The 21559-nt window shown below is 49.4% G+C and overlaps 1 protein-coding gene across 1 annotated transcript in view; it reads left to right on the top strand.

The window, feature by feature from the left end:
- LOC119395659 (CUB and sushi domain-containing protein 1) overlaps positions 1 to 21559 on the top strand; it is a 130466-nt gene that overhangs the window by 25312 nt on the left and 83595 nt on the right. Inside the window, exons 2-4 of the mRNA XM_037662649.2 lie at positions 2221 to 2574; positions 9796 to 10177; positions 13279 to 13719. Coding sequence (XP_037518577.1) covers positions 2237 to 2574; positions 9796 to 10177; positions 13279 to 13719 — 1161 coding nt within the window. The 5' untranslated portion in view covers positions 2221 to 2236. The remainder of the gene's footprint in view (positions 1 to 2220; positions 2575 to 9795; positions 10178 to 13278; positions 13720 to 21559) is intronic.

The following is a 21559-nucleotide window of genomic DNA, read 5'->3' as shown; positions in this document are numbered from 1 at the left end:
CTAATCCTTAATGGTTGTGCTAACGCTAGTAGGTTCCTAAATGGATATGTGTCATGCGTGGAGGCGTCGACTGAGCGGTGTGCAGCACCACGCCGCGCCTTTTGGCAAATCGTGAGTGCGGTATTTCTGCGTTTACGGCGCGTCTGGTCGCCATTGATCAAGCCACTCGCTCAATCGATGGGGCTGCGGCCGCCAAGCTATAGTCGGCGCCTCCTGGCAGCTTGGTCGTCCTCGGGTCACTGCCTAAGTGACAGATGCGATCGCGTTCTCCCTTTCGGCACATCACGAACTGCAAAACGCAGTGCGCACTCGAGGCAGGAGGCTTGCAAGGAGAGCGAAAGAGATCAGACCGATTTGAATGCGAAGAATTCATTGAGAAACTGTGCACAAAGTCTCACGAAATCTCGCCAAGCCTGACCAAGTATCGCCTGATTTCGGCTAAACATAGAAGACATAGTAAATCTAATACTCGGGTCGGTGCATATGCAGGCCCACTGATCTAGTTCCTACGGATTCATCGTAGAAAAAAAAAAGTAAGGCACACGAAGACGAACACACTCGTTAAACAGCAGAAACTCAGTGTGAGCGCTTCATTTGCGCATGAGAACATTCCTGTCTTTGGTAATGCATTCTGAAGCGCAGCGAACGCACTCCTTTTGAGGGACAGATTTCGCGAGGCAGCGTGGTGTTTAAAGTAAGCGCGGTTTTCAGTTTAATTTACAAATTTAAGTTGGGCACTTAACACCATAGCTGGGTAATCTCGGCCATCGATGCAGGCGACTTGGAGGACCGATGAGTTCGCTCTTACTTGGGAGAAAGAGGAAAACATTAAGTAGGGCCAGGAAAGATACATACGGTGTTTGTGCTGTCTACTGCATTTCCCCCGTGTCAGTGTTCACACGCCTTACTTTCTTCCACGATGATTCTGTAGTTGTATTGGTCGCTGGCTATTTTCAGTCGCACGATAAAACGATGCACTTATTTAGTATATGTCCTCCATGCGACAAACATGCGTCGTAAAGAGCACAATTACTTCAAGAAAACGCCAGACGGGCAAGGAATGCGTAGCACGTACGGTCACGGTGTACGTTGAATGAGCGACCTTCGTTGTAAACTCTTTTTAGGACGGCTATTGCAAGTATAGAGCGTGCAAAGTAGCGGTTGAATGGGCACGCATTTGTCGAAATACTGTCAGTTGTGCTTTGTGATGCCAAAGTGTGATGGTACGAGACAAGAGAAAGATGCGTATGGGGTAAGTGCAGGCAGGCTAACCGGAATCGACAGATCTGGCTGCTACCCTACACTAACGAGAAGGGGAGGAGAGACAAAGGTAGAAATGAGAACAGAGATAAGAAACCAAGCGTACGAAAAAAAAAGACCCGCAGATCCTGCGCACTGCGGAAATCGATGTCATGCGAAGCTGTCAGGGAGTAGCAGTCTACATCTTATCTTTTGTTTTTTTTTTATTTTGAGCCAAGCGTTACGAATTGTATCGACGTCCTTTTGTAAAGTGAGTACTACGCGCATATCGGGGGAATTGCCAGGCACGATGGCTACACTGGCTACACCAAAGATAACGATCACGGAGACTACGATATCAACTGAAGCTTACTTAGTGTTTATACGCAGTGCTTATTTAAATGTGGACAGGTGAGAACGCTATTGAAGTCGACCCTGTTCCTTTCCATGCAACTGCAAAATTTCAAGGCTCTTACCCCTTCATGGGCTGCTAAGGTGGGAGACAAAAAGCAACGTAGAGAAGTTGAGAGACGCGGTCATATTCGTTATTGGGTGGCCTGTCATGGTGACATGACGCGTGCACAAATTTGTAGTCTCGTTGTTCTAACAAACCCCGGCCGCGGCGGCCGCATTTCGATGGTGGCGAAATGCTAGAGGCCCGTGCGCTTACATTTAGGTGCTGGTTAACAAACCCCTGGTGATCGAAATTTCCGGAGCTCTATACTACGGCTTCTGTCACAATCATATCGTCGTTTTGGGAAGTTAAATCCCAACAGTCATTATAACTATTCCGTGCTCTAACAAGGCCGCTGGACTGATACTGTGTTAGTGAAAGATTATTTCGGTCGCACGCCCTTGCGGCACAACAGTTGCTGGTTATCGAAGGTAATAATCAGTTATGAAGTGAGTTAGGGAGCTTGGACATAAGTTTGTGCCAACCAGTTGCGTGTGGGCTGAGCCTGGTTGCTGTCTTTACCGCAGGCTAGTGCAGGAAGCGATGGCCTCGTGGCCGGCCTTCCTTGCACTGTTGCTGATGGCCGGCAGCGCTGCTGAGCAGTGTGGTGAGACCCGCGACGGCGCCGACAAAGGCATCTTGCGACCGCCTCGGCCCCTTCGGTCAAGTGACCGGCTCAACTGCACTTGGACGCTTCGCTCTGCTCCTGGATTTCGGCTGCTGGTGCGGCTGGACAGCGTGCAACTGCCGTCGCCTGTACTAAGGAGTGCCGCGTTGCGCCTCATCGTAGACGGCCACGTGAGCGAGTTCACGCGCTCATGCGTCAACTGCCTGGACGCCACGCTATCCGGAGAGACGGTGCAGGTCCACTTCGTCTCCAGGTAGGCCGAGTTTGCGCGCTCAACAATGGTCACGTATGCTGCGTAGCAAAATAACAAAAAACAGAGACATGCGGGGGGCGTCAGCCACTCGAACTATCTGCAGTGGAGGTTCAGGAGCTTAGAGATGCTGCGCACCAGAGTCACGGTTTGGTAGCAAGCGGCCGCATTGTGGCGGAGGCGGATACGAAGATGTTCGTGCGTGGTGTAGTGGTGCGCGCCAGAAAAAGATCCTTCCTTATCACGCGCCACGCGTCGGGCGGAAGGACAATAAAACACATGGTAGTGTTCGACTCGTGAATGATTTTTTCCACCCGGTGTTTGTTAATCAGTATAGCATTCTTATACATACACATTAGGTATGTAGCGCCTCAGAATGCGGCGCTCGTCAAAGAAGAAGAAGTTGGCATTCGGCCGCGCGGCGGGTGCAGCGCGATAATAAAAAAATCAGTTCGAAAACTGAACGCTGTCAGGGCTGGATTTTTCTCGCGTTAGCTCCGACAGTTAATGGTGACCCGATAAAGAACACGCAGCCCCGATCATCCCGCATGGATCTCGCCGGCTCTGCCACCAATCCTACCGGTCCTGACGCCCAAGAAGACGCCAGACCTAGCGGTGCTGCGGTCGCTGCGATCCAACATGTCAACCTGCCACCATTTTGGCCCAACAGCCCCAGCACATGGTTTCTGCAGGTCGAGGCGCACTTCCGTCTACGGCAAATCACCAGCCAACAGACCAGGTACTGGCATCTGGTGTCCTGCTTACCTCCGGACGTAGCCGACGACTTAGCTGATATTTTAGCGTCGCCGCACCCGAGCCATCCCTACGACACGTTGAAGGCAGCTATCATTTCCCGCAAGTCTGAGTCCGAACACAGCAGACTCCAACAGCTCATCACGGCCACAGAGCTCGGTGACCGTCGCCCATCACAGCTCCTGCGACGCATGCGCCAGCTCCTTGGCGGCCCGTCTGCCCCTCAAGAGGAGAAGCTGTTGCGTGAGTTGTTCCTCCAGCGCTTACCGCAGAGCATGGTACCGGTCCTCGTGGCTGCAGGAGATGTCCCAGTAGACACACTCGCTGAAATGGCTGACCGAGTGGCGGACTACTCGCGGGCACATAGCCTCAACGCCGTTACAACACCACCACCGGCCTCCGCTGCAGACCCGGCGCTCGCGAGCATCGAGAACCGTTTGGACGCCCTTGTCAGGCGCCTCGATGGCTTTGTACCTGCGCATCGTCGACCGTCATCCAGGTTCCAGATACCCACGTCCCCACGTTCTCCGGAACTTCGGCCAACCGACGCGCCGCGGGACGTCTCATCCTCAACCGTGTGCTGGTACCACCGCCGATTCGGTGCCTCTGCTCGCAAGTGCACTCGCCCGTGCTCCTGGTCGGGAAATGCGACGACCGGCCACTGACGGCGGCAAGTGGTACTGGTCGAAAGTCATGCCGCCTTTTCTATGTTTCTGATAAGGTCACTGGCGCTTGCTTCCTAGTCGACACAGGAGCCCAGGTTAGCGTCATACCGGCCTCGTGTGCAGATCGCCGTCGCAACGAACAGACCTGCCCACTCCAAGCGATCAACAATTCCGCCATTCGCACATACGGCCAACGCTCTCTTACACTTGACCTTGGACTATGCCGTACTTTCCGCTGGATTTTCATCCTCGCTGACGTCTCGCAAGCTGTTCTTGGAGCTGACTTCCTCAGTTTTTTCAACCTTGCTGTGGACATGCATGCTCATCGCCTCATTGATCTCAACACCCGCCTCTCCATCAACGGTGTACTCTGTACTTCCTCGTCAACGGGACTGAGAGCTCTCACACCTGCTTCGCCGTATGCAAAAATACTCGCCGACTTTCCCAACATCATGAAGCCGCACACCAGAGAGTCACCGGTGAAGCATTCCATCACTCACCACATTGTGACCACTGGACCTCCCGTTTTTACACGACCCCGTCGACTATCTGGAGAGCGCCTCGCCATCGCCCGCCGTGAGTTTGAGCACATGCTTGAACTCGGCATTGTGCGGCCTTCCTCAAGCAACTGGGCGTCGCCACTCCACATGGTGCCGAAGAAAGATCCTGGCGACTGGAGACCATGTGGGGATTACCGCGCTCTCAATGCCCACACCTTACCAGACCGCTATCCACTTCCTCACATACAGGATTTCACGTCAAATTTGGCTGGGTGCACAATCTTCTCTAAGATTGACTTAGTGAAGGCTTACCATCAGATTCCTGTAGAACCCGCCGACATTCCGAAGACGGCCATCACCACCCCATTCGGTCTGTTTGAATATGTGAGGATGCCTTTTGGATTGCGCAACTCTGCACAGACCTTTCAGCGCACTATCAACGAGGTCACGCGAGGTCTCAATTTCGTATTTGCCTACCCTCATGACCTTCTTGTAGCAAGCTCATCCGGCCCTGAGCATGAAGCCCACCTGCGCGCCCTGTTCCACCGCCTGGATGATTACGGCCTCGTAATTAATCCCAATAAGTGCCTCTTCGGCGTCGCTACAATAGAGTTCCTAGGCCACCTTGTCACTCCACAGGGTATCCAACCACTCGCCAGCAAAGTGAAAGCTATTCAAGACTTTCCACCCCCGACTTCACTGAAGCGACTCCGAGAATTTCTGGGCCTACTAAACTTCCATCGCCGCTTTCTTCCAAAGTGTGCCACATTCCTAAAGCCCTTGACCGACCTATTGGCTAAAAAGAAAGACCCGGCTGCGCCACTGGAGTGGACCGAGGACGCTGCATCTGCCTTCGGCACTGCCAGGAAGGCTCTGGCAGACGCCACCATGCTCATACATCCCGTCCCTGATGCCCCAATTCGTCTCATCACCGATGCATCAAGCGTGGCAGTTGGCGCCGTTCTCGAGCAGCACGTATCCGGTTGGCAGCCCCTTGGTTTTTTCTCGCAAAAACTGAAGCCACCGGAAGCTAAATACAGTACATTTGCCCGAGAACTCCTCGCGGTATACCTTGCCATCAAACATTTTCGTCATTTATTGGAGGGCCGGGACTTTTACGTCGTTACAGACCACAAGCCCCTGACGTTTGCCTTCCATCGCAATCACAGCAATTACACTGCACGGGAGATCCGTCAACTATGCTTCATTTCCGAGTTCACTGTGGATCTCAGACACGTCCATGGGCCGGAAAATACTGCTGCTGATGCACTATCCCGCATCGATGCCTTGTCGACCCAGCCACCACTAGACATGGAAGAGCTAGCAGCTGCACAAAGCAACGATCCTGAGCTGCATCGTCTTCGTTCTTCATCCACGTCTCTATCGTTCACGGAGTGCCCGCTTCCATTTTCCACCTCATTAATAACGTGCGAAACGTCTACTGGTGTCCCTCGGCCCTTCGTGCCTTCAGCTTTTCGTCGTGCAATTTTTGATCAATTGCACAACATGAGCCATCCTGGTATTCGTGCGACCCAGAAGCTAGTCACATCTCGTTTCCTTTGGCCAAGCATCAATGCTGATGTCCGACGCTGGGCGCGAACCTGCCTTGAGTGCCAGCGGGTTAAAGTTCACCGTCACACTGTCACGGCAACATCCCCCTTTCGGCCTCCAGACGCAAGGTTTTCTCACGTCCATCTCGACATCGTCGGCCCTCTTCCGTCATCGCAAGGAGCCTGTTACCTGCTGACATGTGTGGATCGCTTCACCAGATGGCCGGAAGCGTTTCCCATTTCCGACATTACAGCACCAACAGTTGCTAAGGCTTTCACAAACGGCTGGGTGTCGCGCTTTGGATGCCCTTCTGTCGTCACCACTGATCGCGGTCGTCAATTTCAATCGGCCCTTTTCACCGCACTTGCCAATATCTTGGGCATTCGACACATTCACACAACTGCCTACCATCCTTCCGCCAACGGCATGGTCGAACGGCTTCATCGACAACTGAAAGCTACCCTCACTGCTCACCAGCCAAGGGAACGTTGGCTCGACCACCTCCCCTTCGTACTTCTGGGTATCCGATCAGCATTGAAAGCGGATCTCGGCTGCTCATCAGCCGAACTAGTCTATGGCGTTTCCCTGCGTCTTCCAGGACAATTCTTCGAGCCATCATCGCCACCTTCCACTCACGATGCCTCCACGTACATTCGAGAGCTGCGCACCACGTTTCGGGACCTTGCTCCTGTGATTCCTGCCGACCGACACCCCCAGTCTGTCTTCGTCAGCCAGGATCTGCATGACTGCAGTCACGTCTTCGTTCGGCGTGACCAAATACGGCCACCACTCACACCAACCTATGATGGCCCATTCCGCGTACTCCATCGTACACCTAAGACGTTCACGCTGGATATCAATGGCCGTGAAGACGTCGTGGCTGCCGATCGACTAAAACCTGCGTATATCGCCGCTCTCGCGTCCGCGGGGCTTCAATCTTCAGCCTGGATGCCCTCATCCAAGCATGTCCACTGGGCGACTCCTATGGCTCTCGTTCTACGGGGGGGAGCCCTGTAGCGCCTCAGAATGCGGCGCTCGGAAAAGAAGAAGTTGGCATTCGGCCGCGCGTCGGGTGCAGCGCGATAATAAAAAAAATCACTTCGAAAACTGAACGCTGTCAGGGCTGGATCTTTCTCGCGTTAGCTCCGACAGGTATATGAAGAGCGATGGGTCCAGTATCATAGATGATTGAAGAGAAGGACTCACGTACGAAATGTGGTTTTTCTTCTCTTCATTCATATATATATATATTCTAACCTTAACCTCCATATGACATGATGGCGGTGAAGGACAATGTTCCTCTTGCTCTTTGCTTATTAGTTTAATGAAGAGCTGCCTTACCTCTGATCGGTTAATCATTCGATGTCTCAATAATATTACTCTTGAAATGTTGTCATTCCTTGCGGTCATCGCTTATGAATATATTCGCGCTGCATTCCCATGTCTTCAGTTCTTTCACACATCAGCAGCTCGCTTCCTGCACTGATTTTCAGGAAGCAAGCTGTAACTCCAGTTAGCAACACATTTTCCTTTGTGTGAGGGTACATATTTTCCGTACTGACTTTTTCGTGCTGTTATCGTAATTCCACACGGATGCGGTTCGATTGTAAACACCTTGTCCCTTGTGTTTCTCTCACTTTCTGTTTGAAGACTCGGCTATACTCATTTGAACGTTCAGTTGACCTGTACTTGGCCGCCAACTTTGCTTACATTGCTCTATTGGCTCTATTGCGCGGCCATCCCTACTGAAAACGTTCCGTAAGTCAATACCACAATTCCGTATGTTTTCGTATGATTCTTACCGAAATGTGCGGAAAATATATGGAAAATATACGGAAAACATATGGATTCCGTACGAAACATATGGAATTATGGTACTGGCATGCGGAACGCTTTCAGTAGGGATGGCTGTGCTCTAGGTATACTTGTGCACTTAAAAGCCATCCATTTCTCATCATTTAAGTGCCCGAAACTGAAAATAACTTTTTACGTCACACTTTCCTGTTATATAAACAAGTCGGCCTAGCTTGTGCTGCTTCACTTGTTTCTTTACCGCGCAGGCCGCCAAAGGCAGTCTGTCTAGAGTGCCTTCATTGACTTCACCACCCAGTTACTTCACCACCCACCCAGTTCACCACCCAGTTATACTTCACCACCCAGTTATACTTCACCACCCAGTTATACCTGAATCGCATAGCACTGAATCGCAATTCCAAACGTTATCTGTGGGGCTCTTTGTACTTTAAGATCAGCACTGCGAAATAGCACCAGGCACAGGGACGATTAATAAGAGTATCGGAACGTGTCGCGGCCATTCTCGACCACCATATGCCGTGAATGCCCTGTAGGGTCAATGGGACGAACGATACCACTTCCTCATATTCAGGTGGGAAACATTCTATGCGATAGACTTTCAGAAGCGAAAGCTTTTTTTTTTTTTTTTCAGAGTTCGCTAAAGGGCGTCCCAGAAGAGAACCCTGTCCCAGCAATCTAGAGAAAAGTGTTCAGTAGTTTTTGGTTTCCGGCGGAGGAAATAATAGCCTCCTCAAAGTCCGAATAAATCTGTCCTGCGTCCAGGTTTTCACAAGCAGTGCGCTATTGTGTCACCTGACGAAAGATTATGTTATTCCAGGTGGTAGTTTTAAGTGCGTAGCAATTTAGAAGCCCGGCTTTTCATCCATCCGTAGATCTCATGTGGCGTGGTCATGCTCACAATCAAGTGGTCAATACAGGCAGAAAACAAAGCTAGCAATCCTCAAGCCGGGTTTAAATAAACGAACAAGGTCTAAAGTAATACAACTGCCACAAACAACCAAGACGTAATCGCAATAATTAATTTAAGATTGCTAAAAACGTTTCGTAACATGCGGCCGACACTCGCGCCACGCAAAATCAGGCGCCACCGCCTCGCCAAGAGCGTGATTGTTCCTCCCACCGGCGATTCTCCGGTATCTTAGTCGCTACATCTGAAGGGGGAAACAACCCGACGAAACTCGCGGTAGACGACAAGTATCTCGACTGCCGTAACAAGCAGGAACTCGATAAAGCACAGCGAAAAGGTGTGCGCATGTTGCACACCGAATTCGCGAATCTTCCTAATAGAGAGTTTTAGCACTGGGGACCCCAAGCCACCTGCGTACGCACGCTCTTGCGTTCCTTTGTACTCCCAGCCGCATCCACCGAGAATACAAAAGAGCGCAAGGGCCCGCGCGCCCCCAAGCCCGCGGGAACCCAGCACTAAAACTCTCTAATAAGGTTCTACTCGTTCCGTGGAAACCCTACGTGCTTACGTCAAACATTGGCGGTATCGACAGTTTTGTAAACGGAGCAGTGGGAACTCTACAAACGGGAATCGCCGGGTGTCCGTGCTACGCACTTCCTCAGGTTTCACAGTAGGGGAGCTGCATTTAGCGCAGGATTTAGAACACCATTAGCTACACAAGTTCTTTTTTTTTTTTTGCCAGCTCGAGCTACGTCAAGACGGACGAAACCACAATGACAAACACATTCATGAAGCACGTTACCATGGTAACATTAAATTTAGAAATGGGGGAAACACGAAAAAAGCGTACTTTAGGGCAATCTTAGGATTACTGCTCACGGGAGTCGAGAGCCAAGCTCAATCACCATGCTGTACGCGTTTTGCCTATCGTCCTGTTCAAGTTTGCACTTCATGATATGCTTTCTCGTTCTGTGGTACCCCTTCAATGTCAAGTTTTTCGATTTGATGTGAACGCGAGTCTCGTTGCGCGCAGCCCCCTGGCCGATGGTTCGGTGCCGGGCAGCTTCCAGCTCCGCTACCAAGCGTTCAATCCGAACCAGTGCGAGCGGCCGCGGCCGCCGAGCCAGGGCTACGTCGTGGGCCGCGACTGGCAGCTGGGCGGCGAGATCCGGTTTGCGTGCAACCCGCCGCTGGACCCTGTGGGACACGCGGGAGTGGCGCGCTGCGAGACAGGAAGCGATGGCGTGCCGCGCTGGAGCCGCACCGCTCCCCGATGCGCTGCCACCAACTGTCTCCGAGGCATCGTGCGACGGGACGCCGGCACCGGCGCCATCGCCAGCCCTGGATTCCTCGAAAAGAGGTTGCCGCCGAACCGGCGCTGTGAGTGGCAGATCAACGCACAGCCCGGACAACAGGTGGGATACTTGTGGTTGAATTAGGTAGCCACCGCAATAACAACAAGTAAATAGGGAAGTTGCCTGTGGCGTTGAGGGATGGTGGTATTATCCGCAACAAGCTCAATAAAGTATTAAAAGAAATGCCTGCTCAGCGACATAGCAAATAAGGAAGTTGCCTGTCCTTCGTGGTTTGTTGGAATGTTAATAATGTTGGTTGCATTGGTATATAAAGGAATCAGTTTCAGAAATACCAGTTAAAGTTCACTTCTGCATTGGTAATGTTTAATTTCAGGAGAAAACGTATTCAGTTTAACCTATGAACATAGATATTGCCCCTATGGTACGCTGGCCAGAAAAAAAAAATGCGTTATGCAGGATCATGTCAACGAGATTCTATTTAAATGACTGGTGCTGCAGTAGACACTCTGTAACTTCGAGCTACAATGACGTGCTCCCCCAGGACAATATTTCACTTCGCCTCACGTCGCACCGCCACCTTCATCACCCTCCTAATCAACACCTTCTCTTAGACGAAGGAAACACAGCGCAGACCAAAAGTAAAAATATATTCTTAAAAAGACGTTTCGGCTCCCACACGGGAGCCTCGTTCACAATCAGAATATTCACAAACACAATCACAATATTGTTACTTTTGGTCGGCGCTGTGTTTCCTTCGTCTATGTCTTTCCCCGGCCAGGCGGGTTTCCGCCAAACTCTCGACTTCAACACCTTCTCTCTTCCTCTCTTTTCCACTCCTTCCTCAACGCTGAGTAGTAAATAGGAGCGTTTATTCAGGCCGACCTCGAGGCTTTTCTACCACAATAAATCTGTGGCTATATATATATATATATACGTATATATATACATATCTCCTTCAACTGCAGCCAAGTACAACTGGCCTACGCAAGTCCACCCACTAGAAGACCGGTGCGCAGACGTGACCAATCTGCACAACTTTCTATACTTGTCCGCCGAACATTATGCATGGCGTACTGACAGCATTTCAAAGGGCGACGTTACAAGTAGCATCAAGAAAAGCTCTTATTGTAATCACGCCTGAAGCCAGGACTCCCTTGTTTTTCTTTGTTTTGTGGGTGGGGCCACTTCTGAAGGCCTCGAAGTCTTGAGGAAAGCGCCTATTTTTCATTATATATACCCCCCCCCCCACCTCCCGCTCTGGGTACGGGCCTTATTGTGATCGAAGTTATATGGACACTTTAGGTGCATTTATGCCGTCGTCGTTGCCATCATGTTCAGTATAAAGTACAAATCGACTAAATCGTCCCGCTCGTCGTATGTTCTACGTGCAAGCAAAACCTTGCGAAGGCTGCAGCCGGGCGCTGATCACGCAGAGCTGAACCCGTCGGCTGGCTTCGTCGGGTGAAAATGCATGAAGGGGTGCCAGTGGAACGGGGGAGGGAGGGGCGGCTGCGTCGTTTGGGCAGCAGCTGCAAACTTTGGTCAAAAGGGCGTGGCCGCAAGCGCTATCTCGACAGACATCAGTAGACTGCTCCTACTCTTCGTGCGTTCTCTGCTCTCGCCGCCAACTTCGCGTTGAGATGACAGACACCACGAAAACAGCTTCGCTCCCTGGAGCGGCCGTATTCCCTTACTAAAACTTGGAATTCGGCGAGATGGTGCATAGCTGATGGAAAAGATTGTGCGCAAAAAGCAAGACAATTCACCAGAACGAGAGAGACAGGACGGGTGCTACTTTCATCTAACTTTATTTGCGGCTTATTCCTTTACGCCAGCGTTTTTAGTAGAGTTACGCGAGATCACATCCTCAAAGGGTTAGCTGCTAGCCTTACTTCGTAAATTACAATTTGTTCCTGTCGCATTCGTTGCTTTGCTTGCGGCGAAATTGTGACTTTGTGGCTACTAACTCTGACTGGAACGCTCTCGCGTGTGTGTGTGTGTGTGTGTGTGTGTGTGTGTGTGTGTGTGTGTGTGTGTGTGTGTGTGTGTGTGTGTGTGTGTGTGTGTGTGTGTGTGTGTGTGTGTGTGGTTGTGGTTGTTTTTTTCTTATAATTTATTAAACCAACGCGTTTTATGCCGGGGTCCATTAAGACTTTCATGACGTGTTTCCGTCACGGAAGTACGTCAGCAAAATGAACGCCATCCCATGACAAAGAAAAAGAACCACCAGAAAAAGTTCCATTGCCAGGAGCCAAACCCAGGACGTCTTGGTCCGCGACGATGGCTGGCGGACGTTTAGCCCACTGAGCTACCGCCAAACACAGAACGGAGGCTACGTGAACGCGCCTTTTATTTTCCACAATTTTCTCTCACAGTGCTCTTGGAGGGATGGATAATTGCTATGAGCGTCCGCTTTATAACGGGGCGGTGACATGTGTGCCACCAGGCTCGAAAAAAAAAAAAAAGGAACTTCGTTGCCTCAGCAACGCGCCGTTGCTGCGAACGTTTCATTGGTCGCGTTTCCAATAGGAGAATTGTAATTTCATCAACGCTTTAACACACCCCGAGATGGCGGCTTTAGTACAAGCCTCGCTCATAGCATCCATCTATATCGAAAAATATCTCTCCGATGCTCGCCTGGCTGTGCACCGTGTTCCCCGCTCGCCCTGTGAGAATTAACCGCCAGGCTGGAGGGAAGCGACGGCGCTCGTCGCGTTTCTCTTCGCGTTTCACGACGCTTTGAAGGAGTGCATATCGAGTATCAGCGTTTACTATGTGCTTGTTGATGCCATCTTTGCGTGGGATTCACCATATGCGGCGAAATGGTTAAATCATGATCATGGGCGTTAGTCGTCGGTACGGAGATGTACCACTATAGGCGTCAACGTGCGTGCTTCCACATCAAGCGGTGCTATATCTGCCAAACAACAATAGACGTTGTGCAAGCTCTCATATACCAATGCACTATAAACGATCAACTACTTCTGTGACGACACGCTTCACTTTCGTGTTATACTGATTCCTATGACGGAGGGATCAGGCACCATTTTTGTTTATCTCTCTCTCCTTAATTCCCTATTTGCCAAACCCACTGCAGAGTAGCATACCGGATCCTACCTTCTGGTTAACAGCTCTGGCTTCCTCTTCTCTGTCTCTCTCTTGGCTGCCGGGGAGTAGACCGGGTGTATCTGTTTTTGCAGGTATGGGCGAGCTTCACGCAGCTTCGCCTGCCGCGGGCCTCGGGTGGTGACGGGCCACAGCTGTACCTGTTCGACGGCGACGAGTCGACGCCGCTGGCCAACATGAGCGGCGTGCAGCTGAAGCCGCCGCCTCTGAATGTGACGAGCGTGTCGAACCGTCTGATCGTGTTGCTGCTGACGGGCGCACAGCCCACCAATGACGCCGTGGTGTACATGGAGTACGCGCCACGACCGGCCGCTTGTGCGGAGCCCGCAACGCCCGCCAACGGCTCACTGGTCGCCTATAGCCTGGGCGTGGGTTCGCGTGTGGCGTACCGCTGCGACAGTGGATATGCCATGGTTGGCGAGCCGGGCGCCGAGTGCCTGCCGTCAGGCGAATGGAGCGCCTCGCCACCGCAGTGCGTGCCACAGGAGGTGCCGCCAGTCGACGATAATCACCAGGTAAGGAGCGTGATACCACAGCTTGGTTGACGTTTCAATCTTCGGGAACCATCTCCAACGGCTGCCGACGGAAGCAAGTTGAAGAACGCAATTACATTTAAGGAATGGGAAGCGATTCAACATTTTTCACTCTGAGGATATATGGGTAGCGTTCGCAATTGCATTGTTTATTTACGTAAGTAATGTAAGCCAACACATCTACATCAGTCGTGGCTATGCATATCCGTATTCGTGATGCGTTAGGCGCCAGAAGCCGCCATAAAGGCGAATGGCGGCAGGACGGTAGGAGGAATGGCGCTCTGTAGCTCTGCAATACATAAACTATACATTGCGACGCACCGAAGCTCTCACGTGCTTTTCCAGGAGAGAGAGAACAGCAATAGGTGTCCAAGGAGTGGCCCACGAGTTGTTGCTAGGGGCTAGCATGCACCCTCTTGCGTCATAAACCACTAGCCATCACGATAACCGGCGATGCAACCAAAGGAAGGTACCTGTTCTAATATTTCCCGAGCGATTGACTTCAACTAGGCCAATTTGCTGGGCGAGTTCGCATTGCATCTTGAAGAAGGCATTTACCTTCTTAAATATTAAATACTAGCACACCCATCAAACCACTCTTCTTAAGTTAATTGAAAATACTCTTGGTTCTCTTGGGTGTATTCAAGAGCTAGCTCTGTTCGTGAACCTACACGTGTTTTCTGAGCTGGAGGAAAAAAAAAGAAAATTAGCGCAGCTTGCACTACGCCGTGCAAGGGTGGTTCACAGCATGGCTGATGGGCACCTAGCTAGTCCTGGATTGTCTAGGCTTGGCTTGTACCCTCTCACCTCTCTGTTTCCCACTCATTGCTGTACTATACTACACATGGCTATTCGTGACCTTCTTTGACTTTTTTGTGTCTGTGTGTTTCTATTTCTCTCTATATATGTGTTTCGCTCTCTCCCTCCATCTCTCTCTCTATCTGTAGTCGTTCTCTCGCCTTCCATCCTTTTCTCCCTTCCCTTTATTTCAATCTATTTCCCCCTTTCTCTCACATTGTACTTGTTCTCCCCTCCTTCTCCTTCAGACGATCGCCTCCGGATCGCGGGGACGCGGGTTCGAATCTCACCTCGCCAAGAAATTTTTTTTTCGCCAAGAATTTCTGTATTTCTCTATCTTTCTTTCTCTTTCTCTCTGCACTCGTTCTCTCGTCCTTATGCCGGTGGTCGTCTTACGCTACAGCGATGCGGACGGACAGTTTTCTCGTTGAGTGGGCATAGAAACGCTCACGCATTTAAGAACAGAGAAGAGGCATATCGGCACAAGGGTTGTGCGCCATCAAGCGTGCTTTTACAGGAAGTTGCAATGCCAGGCCTACGGACCTGATGTACCTTCTTCAAGAGCTTCACAGGTAACCTAGAGAGCTTTCAGGACGTCCTCGAAACTCGGCAGCAACGACTGGAAGTGGCTTCCAGTCTGTTCCGGCATCTTTCCTGTCGAACGAGAACATGATCGACGGAAAGTCTGGACGACCTCTCTTCCTCACTATCATGACGCGCGATTACTATCCACACGTCCCAAGAAATGTATGCTATACTGCTGTAATAGTTACCGGTAAACAAGGCTATTACTGAGAGCGCCTCTTTTATGCGTAGTCAGAGAATATTACGAATAAAACCTCTTCGTGCATTGTCGACCCATAAGTATGTCTGAAGCAGACAGATGTCTTCACGAAAGAACTCTTGGTGTGGAAGGAAATGCTTAAAACTGACTTTAACCAGTGCCGAATTATAACAAGATAGGGTTCGAAATTTGTTTAGCTTATTAAAGCAGCAAACGAGTACATTTGCTACTGCTCAGCACTGACGAAACATCTACAGAACAGATAATGGGCAACAACGTAAAAGAAAAATGTTGCGATTCTTTGAGAATTTGTAGTGCGTATACAGCAGCAACAGCCGTTACTAGCGCACGATGCAGATTGCACTGGTGTCAGAAAATTTGTCTTCCACAGTACGAAAAGAACAATGCACCACTCTTGTCGCGAGATTGTACTCCAGGAAACGAAAAATACTCGGCTAACGACTCCGCCTTGAATTTCGCACCAGCTCTTATGTACGTAGAATGTCCTGGGACCTCTGTAATTCCTTATCGGTAAAAATGGATTGCGTTCTGTTCTAATGGGATGAGATATTTAACATCGCAAGTTCCAGAAATTTTGACCTGTCAAACGAGGCTGTCATATGAAATACAGCGAAATCCGCGAGGTCTAACTAAATTGACAAATTTTACCAGCGTGAAAAGACGGAACACCTAGGGATTCAGAAACGCATACACAGCGTTGAACTCACAACTGAACCAACTCGCTGAAGCAGCAGTTTTGAGCTAGCTATAATGGCAATGAAGTTCAAGAAGTCGTACTTTCTTCTTTACTTTCTCTTCTAAATCCATATTAAAAATGAATGAATATAGTGTACTTAAGCAATCTCTTTAATGGTTAAACCAATTAATTTTCTCACTTTAAGGTCCTTTAAGATTGAATACTTATGGCGTGGTCTTCCGCGCCGCGATGAGTGGGATCGCCTGCCGGCCTGAAGTTTGCTTGCGCTGTTTCAAGGTTGCTATTGGCCGCGAGATCGAGCGGAGTCGCCGCCTGGCGGCTACTGGCTGAAGCGCACCTAGTGTGGATTGCTCCCTGCGTCGTCTGCTAGCCACGTCGTGTTTGCATGTGCGCGTACGTCCTGCACGTCCTCAAAGGGCGGTTTGTTCTGTTATGTTAGCGCGATTTTAACTGCTCGTACGTATACCTAACATTGTGTACAGAAGCAAATGGGCTTCCTCGGCTGCGTGTGCATTGTAATAAGATCAGTGAGTGCGACTTTCGAGAGGGCTGTGTACTGGGTCGTACCCTTTGTTGGCCAGAATCATTTCAGTGCTGATGCCGCTTTCTGGTTCAAGCACATCGTAATGTGCGCTTGGCATAGTCCCAAACATGAGGAGCATTAAATTGTGTGTGAATGCAGCGTTTTAGCGACTCCGTGGTAAACAAAAACGAGGCTCATGCACTTTCGCGTTGTTATTAGGTGTATAACCGCGGCACTGTAGTTCATGATGAGCTTTAGTTGCGCTTACGATGTCCTTTTATTTTATTTTACGGTCGTGGTCCCGCTACAGCGAAATATGTCTATCGAGTGAAGTCTGAGACTTCAGCACTCAAACTGTCCCCAAAGAAAACAGACAATGGCATGACTCGGCAGTGATAAAACGGTGTTGCCGCGCGCAATTTGAACTTGCGGCGAAATTTATGCAGAACCACACGTGTTCTTAGCCCCACGGCGTGCCTTACATTTATGTCGCATAATTTCACGCAAAACCTCGTCCTTTCTTTTTCACAATATCTTGAGCGTTTGTGTGGAGTTGTTATAAACTGATGGAAGGCAGAGGACATTATTACTTAAAAAAAACACTTATTCCACAATATAACCGGACCTTTGTTGCATCACTGTCGTGCACGTAATCAATCGATGAAAGCTCTGTGCTAAACTCTTACCTGCGTATTCGTATTCGCGTGAACAGTGCTATTGAACTCATTGCACAGGAATATGGGCTGGTATACAAATGAACAAGAAGTAAACACTTATGTAGTTCAGTCGTGCTATACAGCAGTGTGTAGTACACAGAACACAAGCTAAACACGTACAGAGAAAACAACAATATATATATATATATGGTGCGTAAGCGCAGACTGTCATCCAGGGCGAGCATCCCTTTCATCTGCAGATTGCGCTTCTCTCACTAGTAATAGGAACGTTGGATGATCTTCGTGCATCAGTTCAACAATGAGGAGTGTATATACTACCAGTAAGCAGGAATCAACGCATTTTATTCGCCGACAATCAGCTGAAACTGCTCACAACGAAGCGCCGCTGTGTGCATTTGTATACGCGCCTCCGACCGCCTCTCCACACTAACGCGGCGACACTGCTGCCACCTATAGGCCGATCTCGCGGCCAATAGGTGCCATCTGCCTCTCATTCAGGGCCACATGAGCATTGAATGACACATAACTGCGATTTGAAAGTCTATTCTCGAGTGTTCCAACTGCTGCTCCTTGTAGGTCCTTTATTTTTTACACAACCAGTTGTACCTAATTCTTGCGACATTCTATGACATGTATTGATGCATGGCCGCTTCACCTATAAGTTATAGTTGTCGGCTAGTCTCTGCTCGGTCTGCTCGTTTAGCATTATTGAGAGACGCAACATTTCCATCGGTTGTGTCGCTCGTTCTTTTTAAGAAGCGGCGGAGACTTTTTTGTGGCGTGATTAAGAAAATGGTGTCAGTAGCCTGGCTGGCGCTGACAATGTTTTGTGTGACATACTGAATTATTGCGCGGGTGCATTTTCCAGCAGTCACCGCTGACTCGCCTCTGCTCAAGCGCTGCTTTGTTTTCAATTATGACATCGGTGGACGCAGCTCACCGGGCACCTTGCCGAAAAAGTCATCGGCAAACGCACGACGGCGCGCTAATCTGGCGCTGTCACACCTCGCTTGTCACCCACCTCCTCCTCTGTTTTCCTCCTCACACGTCCGCTGTTCCTTTCTCGGCTTCGCTCCTCTTGCGCTTTTCGCTTATCACCGCCGTTAATTTTTCGCCGCGCCGCCGCGCTGCGCGTTCTCTCTCTTTCATCGTCCCCTGTACGAATCCTTCGCTTGGTCATACCCCGACGAAGCGAAATGGGTGACCATGCGCCTAAAAGTAGCTCTCTAAAGGTAAAAAAAAAATGGCTGATCCCTCTGTCATAGGAATCGGTATAACACGAAAGTGAAACGTGTCTTCACAGATGTAGTTGAGCGTTTGTTGTGCGTTCTTTCGCCCCAAGGGCGAAGGAATGAATGCTGTAGCAACAAATTGTAATGTCATGTGAAGAACGACAAGCAGCTCGAGACTTGCTAGGCGCTGCTCAAGCAGAAAGGACGTACGGAACGAACATACACAGGATGAGCGTGAACTATCACAGTTGTAACTTATTTCTGTGTGAGCAGCGCGCTCCTTTAGCAAAAGTGGCCGCTGCAGTAACCGACGTGACCTTCGTGCTCTCAACGCAACCTTGCGGGGAGAGCACAAGACGTACAAACCACCGCCATCACGAGATAAGCGTGCGCACGACCGACCACGCCCTGTAGAGGCACGCGCACATCGCAAGACGTGGGGCGACCACCTTTAAAGCGCGCCCTTCGAGCTCTTCGCGCCATCTCGCTAGTGATAACGAAAACATGCTGATGCACTACCGATCTTTGAGTACTGCCACCGGCAAATGGTGTATACAAATAGCTCGCCGTTAATACGGCGAAGAACGTGCCGTCTGTGGCTGAATTGTTTCGCGCCGCGCGCTGCGGAGCGAGGGGTTGTAAGTTCGACTCTCGGTGACAGAACTTTTTCGTTAGTTTTTTCTTTGGCATCCCTTAGTCTTTATATTTTACAACGTCATATCCGTGACGGAAATACGTCAGTGGAGCCGTGGTGGACCCTAGCACAGAACACTTTCGTGTTAAAAAAGGGGGATGGGGGGAAGGCGGAAGCGAACTTCAATAAAGTGAGAAATATTAAACACAGCGAAAAAGAAAAGGGGGCGGAAAAAGTGGCAGAAGATTGAATCATTGAATTTTAGCTGAACTCAACATTGTGTTACAATTCTTCATATTGTCTCTTTTAGAGACCAGAAGTTTGATTGGGGAATATGAAGTTCGAATTAATTGAACTTGCCGCCTGACATGTTCAAGTATTGTGCCGCTGCTTTCGTTAGTTCCCTCACCGTGTCCGCGTAGTGTCTGATTATTTTTATATTACTTGGTTGCCCTGTTTGGCGAATACTTATGAACAGTCTAGAATGTAAATAACGTTTGAAATAGTGCCGGTAGAGTGGTATTTTATTTGATGCATGCAATCACTTCCAATGCTTTTAACTATAATTTTAGTGTCTTGTAGGATTGACTGCAAGCTACTGTGTTGGTATACGCTGACGATTTATTTCTGCCTTGACGTTCGCGTTTTTAAAGTTACGAATGCGGCATTATGTTACACCTGGTTCTTCTGCGAATTATTTTTTGCAAGCGCTCATTGATAACATGGGTTATTGGTAGCTAAAGAAAGCAGTTCCTGCTCTCACGAAACAACAACACTTGTCGATACGTTGGCTCCAACTATATTATTCTTGTGAGAGCTAACCTTTGGGCAAGTTAGTACGCATACGTGATGATATACCCGCCACGGTGGTCTGGTGGTTATAGTGATCTACTGCTGACCCGAAGGTAGCGGAATCGAATCCCGGCCGCGGCGGTGCATTTCTGTGGAGGCGAAATTCTAGGTGTTTGTGTACTTCTGTTTAGGTGCACGTTAAAGAACCCTAGGTGGTCGAAACTTTCGGAGCACCCCACTATGACGTCCCTCACAGTGATATCGTAGTTTTAGGTCGTAAAATCTCGTTAATTACGCATACGGGATGGTAACACCATAGGTTCAACGTCTAATGCAGACAAGATACAAGGGCACAAACAATAGCGCTTACTGTTAAGTTTCAACTAAAAATGTTTATTTAAAAAAAGGACCTATATAGGCAGAAACAATCTGGCACTGACTTTCAACTAAAGGTATTGTTGAAAGAAAGCAACATATATACGTAAAATTATCGCGGTGCAATAATAAAACATTCGTGGGATCCGCAGAAAATAATTCGTAAGCATATATATGGCATACCTTCCACGTGCACATTCGTTAAGAGATGGAAACAGACACAAAAAAGAGATAGAAAAAAAAAACAGAGAGCAAGACAGAAAGAGAACAAACAGAGAAAAGAAAGAGAGAAAACAACTGCATGAGAAAGAAAGAAATAGAGGGTTAGAGAGAAAAATCACAGGCAGTAGCTGTGTTTTCCCTTTGTGTATTGATTGCAGTATTACTACTAAAGTGAACGTGCTACGCCGTAAGAGAACGAATAAATACCGGAAATAGTGACACTAGCCTCTACATGCCTGCTTCACAGAAAGATCAATAATGTTACTTTGCTAGAGTATTGAACACCTTTTACTGAAGCATGATTTAAGGAATATGACAAGCACATATGTGATCCGCGTCATTCTTAATGCATGCTATGAGTAAAACCTTCGTTGGAGGTGTTGTACAATGCGAGGCCGAAGTGCATCTTCGTTCGCCAACTAGCTGAAACTGTAGTTGTACCTTGCACGCACACAATGAAAGACTCCTACCTGCGCACATCCCCGACCAGGAGTGAGAAACTCGGTCTGATTTTTATTTTATCTTTTCCGATTTTAATCTTTTTTTCGTTTTTTCGCGCCTCTCTCCTCCTCCCGTCGTTTGGTCCCCACTCCCCTTTGCCCACGCAGTGTAGCGAGTCAGCGATTTGCGTACGCCGTACGCCGGCTCAATTCTCTGCCTTTCAACAAAGTGTTCGCTCTCCCTCTCGCTCTTCGGTCACCTTCAGATGCTGCGTAATCCGTCGTCGGCGGTATTTTTAACAAGGAAACCGTAGCTGCTTCGATGTGTCATAGCGTTAAGTGAGTTGTTTTAGTTTAATCTTTATTTTTCATAGCCAACATTGTTACACATTTCGCGTGATACCTCACTAAATATAACGTCGTTTCTTCGAATGTTGTGAGGCTGCACGTTCAAAGCATACGAAGATGCCATGGTCGTTGACTTCCTCGTTTCTATGACGGCACCTTCACCATGGGTGCGCTTAGAAAGCGCAGTCGAGACTGTGAAGGAGGGAGGGAATTGCGTCGTCACCGGTGGTGTCGCGTCCAGTCGTGTCCCACACTCTACTTTTTTACTAATTGTTTTGG

Source organism: Rhipicephalus sanguineus, chromosome 6, assembly GCF_013339695.2.
Source record: "Rhipicephalus sanguineus isolate Rsan-2018 chromosome 6, BIME_Rsan_1.4, whole genome shotgun sequence".
NCBI lineage: Eukaryota > Metazoa > Arthropoda > Arachnida > Ixodida > Ixodidae > Rhipicephalus > Rhipicephalus sanguineus.
Note: the sequence above shows the minus strand (reverse complement) of the source record. Positions and strands in the feature narration are given on the sequence as shown.